Here is a 13,186-nt window from a genome sequence, read left to right as displayed (position 1 = left end):
TTCATTAATTAGTTTCCCTAGAGTTAAGGGGAGCAATGAGAATATTGGAGATATTGGTTCTTTAGTCATTAAAATGTTGTTTTTCTATTTATTTATTTGTTTGTTTGTTTATTTATGAGACGAAGTTTCACTCTCCTTGCCCAGGCTGGAATGCAATGGCGTGGTCTCAGCTCACTGCAGCCTCCACCTTCTGGGTTCAAGCAATTCTCCTGCCTCAGCCTCCCAAGAAGCTGGGATTACAGGCACGTGCCACCACGCCCAGCTAATTTCTGTAGTTTTAGTAGAGGTGGGGTTTCACCATGTTGACCAGGCTGGTCTTGAACTCCTGACCTCAGATGATCCACCCGCCTCAGCCTCCCAAAGTGCTGGGATTACAGGCGTGAGCCACTGCACCTGGCCAAAATGTTGTTTTTCAATGTTTTCATGACATACAATAAAATGTTTTGGTTGAGATATTTGTCCTTGTAATTTATGCACTAAATATGTATGCCTGAGAAACTTGACTATATGACAGCTAGGATAATAATGCCATGGTTAACTGTGAATACACAAAGTTGTTGGTATTTTCAATAAGCTGGTAGAATATATACCAAAATTCACTTTGAGAATATTTCTGGTAACTACATGCTAGTATACTGTGTATTTCAAAGTAGGTGACATGTGCTCGAGGCCTTTTTCTTTTCAGTGGAATGAGCTTTTACACATTCCTGATCAAGTCAAACTTTCTAATAATGCAAAATTCCACCTAAAATCTTCTTTACAAATGGCCAGCCAAATATTTTTTTGAAAATTTCCAAGGATTGGAAGCTAACTGCACTGTGACACAGCCTCTCCATGACTGGATAGCTGAACTGAAATGTGCTTTTCCATAATTCGTTTTTGTTCTTGTAACAGAATAGCTAATTCCTCTTCCACAAGCCTATTCCACGTTTTTTAAAACTAATATGCGTTTTCTTCAGTCTTCTTTTTTCAAAACGATAGTTCTCAACTTCTCCTGTAAATATTTTTTAGGACCCCTTCTAAGTCTGGTCAACTTTCTCTTAACAAGTTTGTCAATTACTTTCATCAAATACAGTCTCCAGCTGAGTGCCAGGTTCATGCCTGTAATCCCAGCACTTTGGGAGGCTGAGGCAGGAGGATCACTTGAGCCCCGGAGTTCAAGACCAGCCTGGGCAAGATGCCAAAACCCTATCTCTACCAAAAAAAAAAATACAAAAATTAGCCAGGTGTGGTGGCATACGCCTGTGGTCCCAGCTACTTCAGAGGCTGAGTGGGAAGGATCACTTGAGCCCAGGAGGCGGAGGTTACAGTGAGCCATGATTGTACCACTGCACTCCAGCCTGGGCGACAGAGCCAAACCCTGTTTCAAAAATAATAATAATACAGTCTCCAGGTATGAACAAAATACTCAGAGTATGGTCTGACTTGTGCAGAGTTCAGTGAGTCTTTAATCCTAACCTCCCTTGGTCTGAACAACTATCCTTCTATCAAATAATTACTCTGGATAAAAATTCAGTTCAATGCTAACACTTAACTTTAGATATGAAATAATTTTGAAAAGGGCATTTATGCAACATGTTTAAATCAACCTGAGGAAGCTTAAACAGCTGTTTTTTTAGGACCTTAACTAATTTCTCTCTGGAATTCAAAAATGTCCAAATGAAGACCAAGAAGGTGGACTTGGGCTGTTGGTGGTGTGATCTGAAACACTCCAGGTACTCTGAGGTATCTTTTTCATTTCCAGCCCTAGATCCTTGTTCTGCTTACATTAGCCTGAATGAGCCCTGGAGGAACACTGACCACCAGTTGGATGAGTCTCAAGGTCCTCCTCTATGTGACAACCATGTGAATGGGGAGTGGTACCACTTCACGGGCATGGCGGGAGATGCCATGCCTACCTTCTGCATACCAGAAAACCACTGTGGAACCCACGCACCTGTCTGGCTCAATGGCAGCCACCCCCTAGAAGGTGACGGCATTGTGCAACGCCAGGCTTGTGCCAGCTTCAATGGGAACTGCTGTCTCTGGAACACCACGGTGGAGGTCAAGGCTTGCCCTGGAGGCTACTATGTGTATCGTCTGACCAAGCCCAGCGTCTGCTTCCACGTCTACTGTGGTCGTGAGTACCTTCCCTGTGCTCTTTTTCTCCACCAACAAGGCCACAAGTGGAGTCCAAAAGTGCCAATTATAGGATATGCAGTTACAGTGGCAACTATATCTCAATCTGAACAACATTGATGTGGGGCTAAAGATACATCTGATTTCTGAGATCTCTTCTTAGAACTTCTGAAAAATTCCTGAAGAAATAGAAGGGGAAAGGAGCTATGACTTTGATCAGTTCTTTTTAATTTTGTCTGAATTCCATTCAAACAAAACATTAGAAAATGAAACATTGGGCCAGGCGCAGTGGCAAATGCCTGTAATCCCAGCACTTTGGGAGGCTGAGGCAGGTGGATCACAAGGTCAGGAGTTTAAGACCAGCCTGGCTAAGAGACCAGCCTGGCCAATATGGTGAAACCCTGTCTCTACTAGAAGTACAAAAATTAGCCGGGTGTGGTGGCAGGCACTTGTAACCCCAGCTGCTTGGGAGGCTGAGGCAGGAGAATTGCTTGAACCCGGGAGGTAGAGGTTGCAGTGAGCCGAAAATCATGCCATTGCACTCCAGCCTGGGTGACAGAGTGAGACTCGGACTCAAAAAACAAAAAAAAAAAGAAAAAAAGAAAATGAAACATTGATTTAGATTATCTAAATAGTGGATTTCCAACTTTTGAGTATGGAGAACCGCTTTTTAAGATAGATAGATGATAGATGATAGATAGATGATAGATAGATAGATAGATAGATAGATAGATAGATAGATAGATAGATAGATAATCAGACATCCATGTGGTTGGATTGTGTTTAGTGTCCACTGATTTTTTTAAGTGATATACAATGGGAAGAAGCTACTTTATGTCAGTAATACTTTTAATTTCTGTGTTATTAATCCTGTCAATATCTGTATTCATTTTAAAAATAGAGCACTAGAAGAGTAGGACATAACACTTTCTTAGTCTATAGCTCTTATATGGTGAGGTTTTAGATTTGCAGAAACTCTATGGCCACTCAAGGGCCTGTGGATCTGAAGTTGGGAATCATTGATCTAGATGACAGAAGATGCCCTAGTTTGTTATTTTCCATTGGTTTATATAAACCCTGAACAATGAGGATTCCCGTGATGGTGGCTGGAAACTCATCCCCCAGGCTGCACTCATGAGGCTCTCTCAAGAATAGGGTCAGCTGGATGCAGTGGCTTACACCTGTAGTGCCAGCTACTTGGGAGGCCAAGGTGGGAGGATTGCTTGAGCCCACGGGTTCGAGGCCAGCCTGGGCAACATAGGGATACCACCCCCCCAACCCCCCACACCATCTCTAAAAAGAATGAAAGAGTGTCTTCTGGTCTCCTCCTCTCATGAAGATAATCTTTATTCTTCCATAGATTTTTATGACATCTGCGACGAGGACTGCCATGGCAGCTGCTCAGATACCAGCGAGTGCACATGCGCTCCAGGAACTGTGCTAGGCCCTGACAGGCAGACATGCTTTGGTAAGAAACTCATCAAAGGTAGAATCAGGCTATTAGGATCGAAAGGACAAATAAAAAACTCTTCCTGCCTCAGAGCACCATCATTTTCCCAGTTTGTGTCTCCAAACACTTGGAATGGTATTTGCTTTTTAGTTTATGCCTGGACCAAAAGCCCCACGCCAAATCTGTATCATGAGTAGGGACAGCAGAGAATTGTGCCCTCCACTAGAGTAGCCAAGGTGGCCATGGTGCACTTGAAATGTGGCTAGTGTGACTGAAAAACTGAATTTTAATTTTACTTTATTTTAATTTTAAAACTGATGTTTGGCCACGCACGGTGGCTCGCACCTGTAATCCCAGCACTTTGGGAGGCTGAGGCTGGCAGATGGCTTGAGCCCAGGAGTTCGAGACCACCCTGGGCACAAAAAAAAACCTCATCTTTACAAAAAATATGAAAATTATCTGGGTATGATGGCATGTACCCGTAGTCCCAGCTCCTCAGGAGGCTGAGGTGGGAGGATCACTTGAACTTGGGAGTTCAAGGTTACAGTGAGCCATGGTTATACCACTGCTCTCTAGCCTGGGTGACAGAACAAGACTCTGTTTCTAAAAATAATAATAATATCTTTAATATTGGTTATATATCAAAGTGAAAATATTTTGCATATAATTGGGTTATGTAAAATATATTATTAAAATTAATTTCACCAGTTTCTTTTAAAAAAATTTTAATGTGACTACTAAAAAATTTTAAATATGTAATTTGCTTTATATTTATGTTGAACAGCACTGTTCTAGAATTATCTAAAGACTTACTCCTCTAGCTTCACTGATATAATTTTGGTTGTTCTGAGTAGCAAGAAAGATGAGTCAGATTGTCTGTAGGAAATCTAGAGTTCTTGAATTTTATATTGTGTTGTCTATAACTAGAAGAGAATAGAGATGAAAACCCCAAGATTGAATATTATCTCTCTTTCTCTTTAATGTTATGAAGCTTTTTGGATTCAGACCCAAATAGCTTTAAAACAAGTCTAGAGAGAAAGGGGAAGATTGCCCTACCCTGGTCCCCCAAGAAGAACAGTAACAGATCAGGATTGAGGTAGGAGATTAAGGTGAAAGGAGCATAAAAGGCTTATTGGTTTTTGTTTGTTTGTTTGTTTTTGAGACAGGATCTTGCTCTGTCGCCCAGGCTGGAGTAGAGTGGTGTGATCTCAGCTCATTGCAGCTTCGACATCCTGGGCCCAAGCAGCTTCTTGTTTTAGAAAAGCTTTTGCTCTTCAATCTCCTAAATGAGCCAGGGGCAATGGCTCATGCCTGTAATCCCAGCGCTTTGGGAGGACGAAGCAAGAGGATTGCTTGAGGCCAGGAGTTTAAGACTAGCTTGGGCAACATAGTGAGACCTCGTCTCTATAAAATAAAAATAAATTAGCCAGGCGTGGTGGCAGCCTTCCAAAGTAGCTGTAGTCTCAGCTGAGGCAGGTGGATTGCCTGAGCCCAGGAATTTAAGGCTGCCATCAGCTCTGATTGCGTCACTGCACTCCAGCCTGGGCGAAAGAGAAAGACCCTGTCTCTAAAAAAAAAAAAAAAAAATCATAAATACATCAATAAATAAAGCCTCCTAAATGAACCCCACTGACCATCCTGTGGAGCATGTTTCGGCCCTGCCATAGGAGTTGTTAGGGGTCTCGTGTGGTTGATTTTGAGTATGTGATTTAATGCTAAATGGCTTGGGGTAGGAGCAATAGTGGTTCCTGAAGTCTCTGCCTACCCTCATGTATTTCTGTTCAAAAATATTTGGCTTTATTTTAAGCCAGGAGTTGTTCATGCATTTCTTTGCTTTTGTTTTAATATAACTTTTGAAGAGGTAATACATTTAAATGGTTCCCAAATTAAACAACGTGGAAAGTATACAGCAAACTGTCCAGCTCTCAGTCACCCTCTTGCCCCATTTCCCTCTTCCCCAAATCCATCCCAAGGAAACGGTTGTATTATTTTCTTATATGTGGTTCCAGGGTTTCTACAGTCAGATTTAAAAAGGCAAATATGTATATATGTGTATTAGCCTGTTCTCATGCTGCTAATAAAGGCATACCCAAGCCTGGATTTATAAAGGAAATTTATAAAGGAAGGAAGTGTAATTGACTCACCGTTCCACATTGCTAGGGAGGCCTCACAATCATGGCAGAAGATGAATGAGAAGCAAAGTCACATCTTACATGGCAGCAGGCAAGAGAGCATGTGTAGGGGAACTCCCATTTATAAAACCATCGGATCTCGTGAGACTTACTCACTACCAAGAGAACAGTGTGGGGGAAACTGCACCCATGATTCAATTATCTCCACCTGGCCCCACCCTTGACAGGTGGGGATTATTACAATTCAAGGTGAGATTTGGGTGCAGACACAGCCAAATCATATCAATATGTTTACTTATTGGCCATTTTTAAACATCAAAGGTAGCATATCATTCACATCTCTTCCTTAATTTATCTTAGACAATCTTTTTCTATCAAAGCCCCAAGTTCCTATGTGGGGTCTGTGGGACTTCAGGGAGATGGTGAATCCTCTGAAATTGTAGACAGTGTTTTGTTTTTGTGAGCATGTGTCGATTGTCCTTTAGTTTTTGTTTAAATGTAATAATTTTAATTATTTCTTTTAAATTATATAATTTGTTCAGGCAGCATACAAGAAAATAATATAACAGACACTCATGTACCTAGATTTAACTAGAGTTAAGTTTTGCTTCTCTTTTTTTTCTTTTCTTTTTTTTTTTTTGAGATGGAGTTTCACTCTTGTTGCCCAGGCTGGAGTGCAGTGGCACAATCTCGACTCACTGCAACCTCCACCTCCCAGGTTCAAGTGATTCTCCTGCCTCAGCCTCTAGAGTAGCTAGGATTACAAGCACCCACCACCATGCCTGGCTAATTTTTTTGTATTTTTAGTAGAGACAGGGTTTCACCACGTTGGCCAGGCTGGTCTTGAGCTCCTGACCTCAGGTGATCCACCCGCCTTGGCCTCCCAAAGTGCTGGGATTACAGGCGTGAGCCACCGTGCCCAGCCCCCTTTTTCTTTTAATTTAAATAAAATTTCGTAAATACAATAAAGCCATCCCACCCCATCCTGCTTTCTTCTCTCACCCTCCAGGGGTAATCATTTTTTTGAAGTTAGCATATGTTCTTCTCGTCCCATTTTAATGCTTTTATTATTTATGTATGTACCCATAACAATAGATAGCATTGTTTTGTGTGTTCTTAGAATTAACATAAAAATGATACCTTACCCTATGTGTGAGATTTTCTCTAGCAGGTACCCGTAAGAATGGAACTGCTGGGGCATAGAGTATCTTTACTGGCTATAACAATAAACCCCCAAATAATGATGGGTTAAATAAGTAGAAGTTTATTTCTCTCTCATATTTAAAAAAAAAAAAAGTCAGTCCTAAGAGAGGAGACCACCCCTCATATTGTCTTATGCCTAATTTCTGCCTCCAAAGAAAGAAGAAGTAAAAACTAAAAGGCAGAAATGAAATCCACAAGCAGACAGCCTGGCGCCACACCCTGGGCCTGGTAGTTAAAGACTGACCCCTGACCTAACTGGTTATGTTATCTATAGATTACAGACATTGTATGGAAAAGCACTGTAAAATCCCTGTCCTGTTCTGTTCTGTTCTAATTACCAGTGCATGCAGCCCCCAGTCACGTACCCCCTGCTTGCTCAATCAATCAGACCCTCTCACGTGGACCCCCTTAGAGTTACCCGGGAGGCAGGGGTTGCAGTGAGCAGAGATCGCACCACTGCACTCCAGTCTGGGTGACAGAGACTCCGTCTCAAAAAAAAGAAAAATCTCAGTATGAGATTTGGAGGGGTCAAAACCACAGCACCTGGTTTGAGGAAGTTTTACACTTTTTCAAATGCTCCTGTCGGCATCACAGATGCTTTATCAGACCTAGGCCAAATTTTCCATCAATTTCTCAGCTTCGAGTTTCCCCATACCATGTGGGAAGTGTAAAACCATACTTCAGCCATGGCAGAGCCCTGGCTTGGGGCTTCCATTGTTTGTGAAGGCTTTTCTTTCTCCTAGAGCCTTGGGCAGAGTTTCCTTATTGCTTCCCTGGGCCACTGGGCAAAGTTCTTCTCCCCATATCATTGAGGGGATACATTTTCTGGGGTCCTAGACTTAAGCAGGGTTTCAGTCACAGCTTACCTCCTCTCCTGGGGCCAAGGTCATGCCTCCTGTCACCACACGGGTGTTTAACCTCAGTCCTTGGTTTATGTCCTACCTAGGCCTGTTATTCCTGAGGACCATGACAAATTTAGCTCCCAAGCTTCCCTTTCCTTATTTGTAGAAAGAAAAGCATAGACATTTGCTGCCAACTGTGCATTGTTTTACAGCAAGAGTCCATACCTTTCATCAGATTCTTAAAAAGGTTAGCAATCATTGCTTAAGTACAGTGTGAGAATATACTAATTTTAAAAACGGATTTCAAGGGCAATAGTTCATGTCACAAAAGAAAATTGCCTTACAAGATATTTTATCAGCTATTTCCTTCTGTAATGTAAGCTCCTTTCATGACTCAAAACAATTTACTTTATAAGTTTGTATTTATTTAGCAATTTCTCAGAAATTGAAATTCACCACTACAAATAAGTAGGTATACCCAGGACACAAAAGGAACTTCATTTTCCCATTGTTTTTCCCTGAAGAGAAGGTAATTGGCAAGCAATTAGGTACCTTCCACTCAGCAAAGGGCAGATGAACCAATAACGTGGTTGAGGAGTTCAGGTGGATGGGAGTGATGATACTGGATCAGAGGGGGAGCTGGGTGGTGGAAGGTGCATCAACAGTATCTGAAAAGATGTGGAAATTCTGCCCGGGGGGTCGGGAAAAGGCTGAATCACTCAGCAGTATAGAAACAGTATGGTTTCTCTTCTGCAGATGAAAATGAATGTGAGCAAAACAATGGTGGCTGCAGCGAGATCTGTGTGAACCTCAAAAACTCATACCGCTGTGAGTGTGGGGTTGGCCGTGTGCTAAGAAGTGATGGCAAGACTTGTGAAGGTGAGAATGGGCAAGAAGGGACCCAGAGCAACAGTTTGGCTGTGCAAAGAAATGACAAAAGGGAGTACTCATTGAGAGTACTCATGCTGTGGACAGAATTCAGTTTTGATTTTGTCTCTAAGATTTAACAGGAGGGAATTTTGCAAGAGGCAGAAAGCCACATTTTTATATGAGAAATAAAAATAGGGTGTTCTGGCCAGGTGCAGTGGCTCATGCCTGAAATCACAGCACTTTGGGAGGCTGAAGTGGGAGGATCACTTGAGGCCAAGAGTTTAAGACCAGCCTGGGCAGCATAGTAAGACACTATCTCTACAAAAAATTAAAAAATAAAAATTAGCTGGGTATGGTGGTGCATGCTTGTAGTCCCAGCCACTCAGAAGGCTGAGGCAGTAGGATTACTTGAGCCCAAGAGTTTGAGGCTGCATTAAGCTATGATTGCGCCACTGCACTCCAGCCTGGGCAACAGAGAGAAAATATCTCAAAAAAAAAAAGAAGGGGGGATATTCGGTATTTCTCAAACTTTAATGTGCCCACGAATCACTTAGGATCTTGTCAAAATGCAGATTCTGATTTAGTAGGTCTGAGATCAGGTCAAGATATTGCATTTTTAAATAAGTTCTAGGAGTCACCTATGCTGCTGGTTCAAGGAGCACACCTGGACTGGCCAGGTAATAGAGGCAGTAGCATAACCACCGGCCGACAGCTGTGTTTCCCAAACTTCCCTGCTGCCGAGAAGCACCTAGGGCTTTTACACTTAGCCCCTCCCAGACCCTCTCCTGGAGCCTTGGCTTCAGGGGAGCTAAGATGGGGCCTGAGAGTTTGTGTTTTTAACAAGTTCCACGGGTGATTTTTATCATCTTGGAAGTTTGAGAAACTGATTTACATGAAACCGTTTCCTCTCCTCCCCATATGCTTTGTGTTTATGGGAGAGGAATACAGTTTGGGGGGGATAAATAAAATAATCTATTTTATTTTACTTTTAGATCTATTTTTAATAGCCGACATTTTATAGGACTTTATACATTTATATAACTAATAACAAAAAAGAATTCATAATATATATTAAATAATTGAAATGGAAGTTGCCTACCATTATTATATGAAACTTAGATAATATTCCTTCTCTAAGGCACATTTACCCTTGCAAATTGTCACAACTAAAATTCCATCACTTCGGCCAGGCACAGTGGCTTACACCTGTAATCCCAGTACTTTGGAAGACTGAGGCAGGTGGATCACTTGAGGTCAGGAGTTCGTGATCAGCCTGGCCAACATGGTAAAACCCCGTCTCTATTAAAAATACAAAAATTAGCTGGGCGTGGTGGCAGGCGCCTGTAATCCCAACTATTCAGGAGGCTGAGGCACAAGAATCACTTGAACCTGGGAGGTGGAGGTTGCAATGAGCCGAGATAGCACCACTGCACTCCAGCCTGGGCAACAGAGACTCCAGCTAAAAAAAAAAAAAATTCCATCACTTTAACTTTAATAAGTCAGAGTTCTCATGACACCCTGCAGATTATATGGAGAGATAAATGGTGTAATTATTATTATTTACAGAGGACATATATTTGTTCCTTAGGATAATTAAATTTGTGGAATAATAGAGTTGTGGTACTGCTTACAAAGGTTCACTTTATTCTAGCAATATTCAAAATAATAAAATACTACCCCAAAAGGAAAAATTATGGCTAGTGTCCATATTTTATTTCATGCAACAGACTTTGCATTATTAACTGAGAGACCGTTAACCAGAATATTAAATTACTGTTCCTTATAATAAGTCTAAATGTATTTTAAACTTTATTGAATAGGGGTAATATCCAGAGTCCTCCTTAAATCTTAATTATTTTATGTAATAATCTTTGCATATTTGAATGTTAATAAAATGTTCCATAAAAACATTTGTAATTATTTATGAGTACTTTATTGGAAAGATTGCAGTTAATCCTCCCTTATATAATCTTAAAACCTAATAACCATAACTGAAAAAATATTTTAGGAGAAGATGAAAATTAAGTGTGAGTTATACTTTAGAATTAATATTCCTGTTTATAACCCTTAAGTTTTATTGATAGTTCAAACATATATATTTCTTTAGCTAAGCTATGTGATAATTATATTTTCTTTTTTTTTTTTAAAAAAAAAGGCCCTTTTTTTTTTTTTTTTTTTTTTTTTTAGATTCAGGGGGTACATGCACAGGTTTGTTACATGGATATATTGCTTAATGCTGGGTTTGGGTTACTATTGAGCCCGTCACCCATATGGTGAATGTAGTACCCAATAGGTAGTTTTTCAACCTTCACCCTGCTCCCTCCTCCCACTTTTTGGAGTTCCCAGTGTCTTCTTTTTTTTTTTTTTTGAGACAAGGTCTCACTCTGTCACCCAGGCTAGAGTACAGTGGTGCCATCTTGGCTCACTGTAGCTTCCACCTCCCTGGGCTGAGGTGATCTCCCACCTCAGCCTCTCGAGAAGCTGGGACTACAGGCGTGCACCACCATGCCAAGCTAGTTTTTGTATTTTTGTAGAAACAGAGTTTCGCCATGTTGGCCAGGCTGGTCTCGAACTCCCGAGCTCAAGCAATCCACCTGCCTCGGTTTCCCAAAGTGCTGGGGTTACAGGTGTGAGCCATTGTGCCAGGCTCCCTGTGTCTATTTTTATATAGTTTGTATTTGTCCCATCTTTATGTCTGTGTGTACCCATTGTTTAGCTCCCACTTACAAGTGAGAACATGCAGTGTTTTTCTGTTCCTGCATTAATTCAGCTCTTGTTAGTTTTTAAGTAATTTTTATTGTTTTGTTTTACTTATTTTTTATTTATTATTATTAATTTTTTTTTTGAGACAGAGTCACACTTTGTCGCCCAAGCTAGAGTGCAGTGGGACAATCTCAGCTCACAGCAACCTCTGCCTCCCAGGTCAAGCAATTCTCCTACCTCAACCTCCCGAGTAGCTGGGATTACAGGCGCCTGCCACCATGCCTGGCTAATTTTTTTTTTGTATTTTTAGTAGAGATGGGGTTTCACCATGTTAGCCAGGATGGTCTCGATCTCCTGACCTCGTATTCTTTCACCATGTTGGCCAGGCTGGTTTGAACTCCTGACCTCACACGATCCACCTGCCTTGGCCTCCCAAAGGGCTGGGATTATAGGTGTGAGCTACTGCACCCGACCTGTTTTGTTTTATCATAAAAGTGTAGAAGAAAATATAGAGGAGCAAGAGAAAATAATTTAAATGACCCACAATCCATTTGCCAGATATATCCATTCTAAACCATTTTGGTATATCTTCCTGAGAGACTTAAATATTTTAAGCTAATTTAAATTTTCAGTTTATTTCGTATTTTGTATTTTTAGACCTGGAAATATCCTGAATGAACATGTAGTGCAACCTCTTCATTTTACAGATATTGAAATTGTGACTCAGAGAAATAAAGTGACTTAAGGAAGGTAATTTTTAAGGAAAAAAAGTGCTATTAATGTTCATTTTAACATCTTATAGCATATTTTTGTGCTTTCTTCTATAGTATTATATATAATCTTCAGCCATTTCAAAAGCCTCTAGGTGTGCTTTTATCCTTTAAAAATATACAGATATATAATGGCCGGGTGCGGTGGCTCACGCCTGTAATCCCAGCACTTTGGGAGGCCGAGGCAGGCAGATCACAAGGTCAGGAGATCGAGACCATCCTGGCTAACACAGTGAAATCCTGTCTCTACTAAAAATACAAAAACAAAAAACAAAAAAAAATACAGATGTATAAACTGGTATTAATCTCTTTTAAGTGTTGCAAAGAGTAATTTATTGCCATATTTTTCTCTATATACATTTCACAAAAACTAATTCATTCTAAGTTAATTTATTGATGTTCCAAATAACTGCTTTTTAAAAACTATTATTGAACTGAGATTATAACTGGAAATCAGCTTTTATCTTTCGCTGAGCATCTCAGATATTTTGAAAACATTCCCTTTCTTTACTTTAACCTAGAATAGGGGTCAGCAAACTTTTCTCCAAAGGTCAGATGGTAAATACTTTAGGCTTTGTAGACCATACAGAATCTGTAGGAACCACTCAACTCTGTTCTTGTAGTGAGAAAGCAGCCATGAAGGTAAATGAATGCACATGGCTATGTGCCAGTAAAACTTTATTTGTAATAATGTGTGCAGATTAGAATTTGACAACCTCTGACCTAGAAGATAATGTCCAAGTCCCACAAAGATAATTTTTTTTCTCTGTTAAATTTTAAATCACCTTGTAGGTTCTTTAGTTTTCAATGGAATATTTTTCCTTTTTGTCCATTTGGCTTGAGTTTGCTTTTTGAACATGTAAAACATTAAGAAAGGAAAATTAAACAAAATCATCCCGTGAAAGGACCATCACCAAGGGTTTGGTTGAATGGACTCAGCATGTTGTCCAGGCCTCATTTTTATAGCGTGCTGTCAGCCCAAAGCCCTTTACCCCCAGTTCTCTTGTCCTAGATATTTGAGGAGAGGGCCAGGTGACCCAGCCAGTCCACAATAAGTCAGATCCATCCCGCCAGTTCAGGTGAATTTATATTGTGTCA

The 13,186-nt window shown here is 40.7% G+C and overlaps 1 protein-coding gene across 1 annotated transcript in view; it reads left to right on the top strand.

Moving 5' to 3' along the window:
• LOC116463688 (oncoprotein-induced transcript 3 protein) overlaps positions 1 to 13,186 on the top strand; it is a 38,465-nt gene that overhangs the window by 3,198 nt on the left and 22,081 nt on the right. The window contains exons 2-4 of the mRNA XM_032146900.2: positions 1,745 to 2,119; positions 3,479 to 3,586; positions 8,502 to 8,624. Coding sequence (XP_032002791.1) covers positions 1,745 to 2,119; positions 3,479 to 3,586; positions 8,502 to 8,624 — 606 coding nt within the window. The remainder of the gene's footprint in view (positions 1 to 1,744; positions 2,120 to 3,478; positions 3,587 to 8,501; positions 8,625 to 13,186) is intronic.

This window comes from Hylobates moloch, unplaced genomic scaffold (assembly GCF_009828535.3).
Source record: "Hylobates moloch isolate HMO894 unplaced genomic scaffold, HMol_V3 SCAFFOLD_53, whole genome shotgun sequence".
Classification (NCBI taxonomy): domain Eukaryota; kingdom Metazoa; phylum Chordata; class Mammalia; order Primates; family Hylobatidae; genus Hylobates; species Hylobates moloch.
Note: the sequence above shows the minus strand (reverse complement) of the source record. Positions and strands in the feature narration are given on the sequence as shown.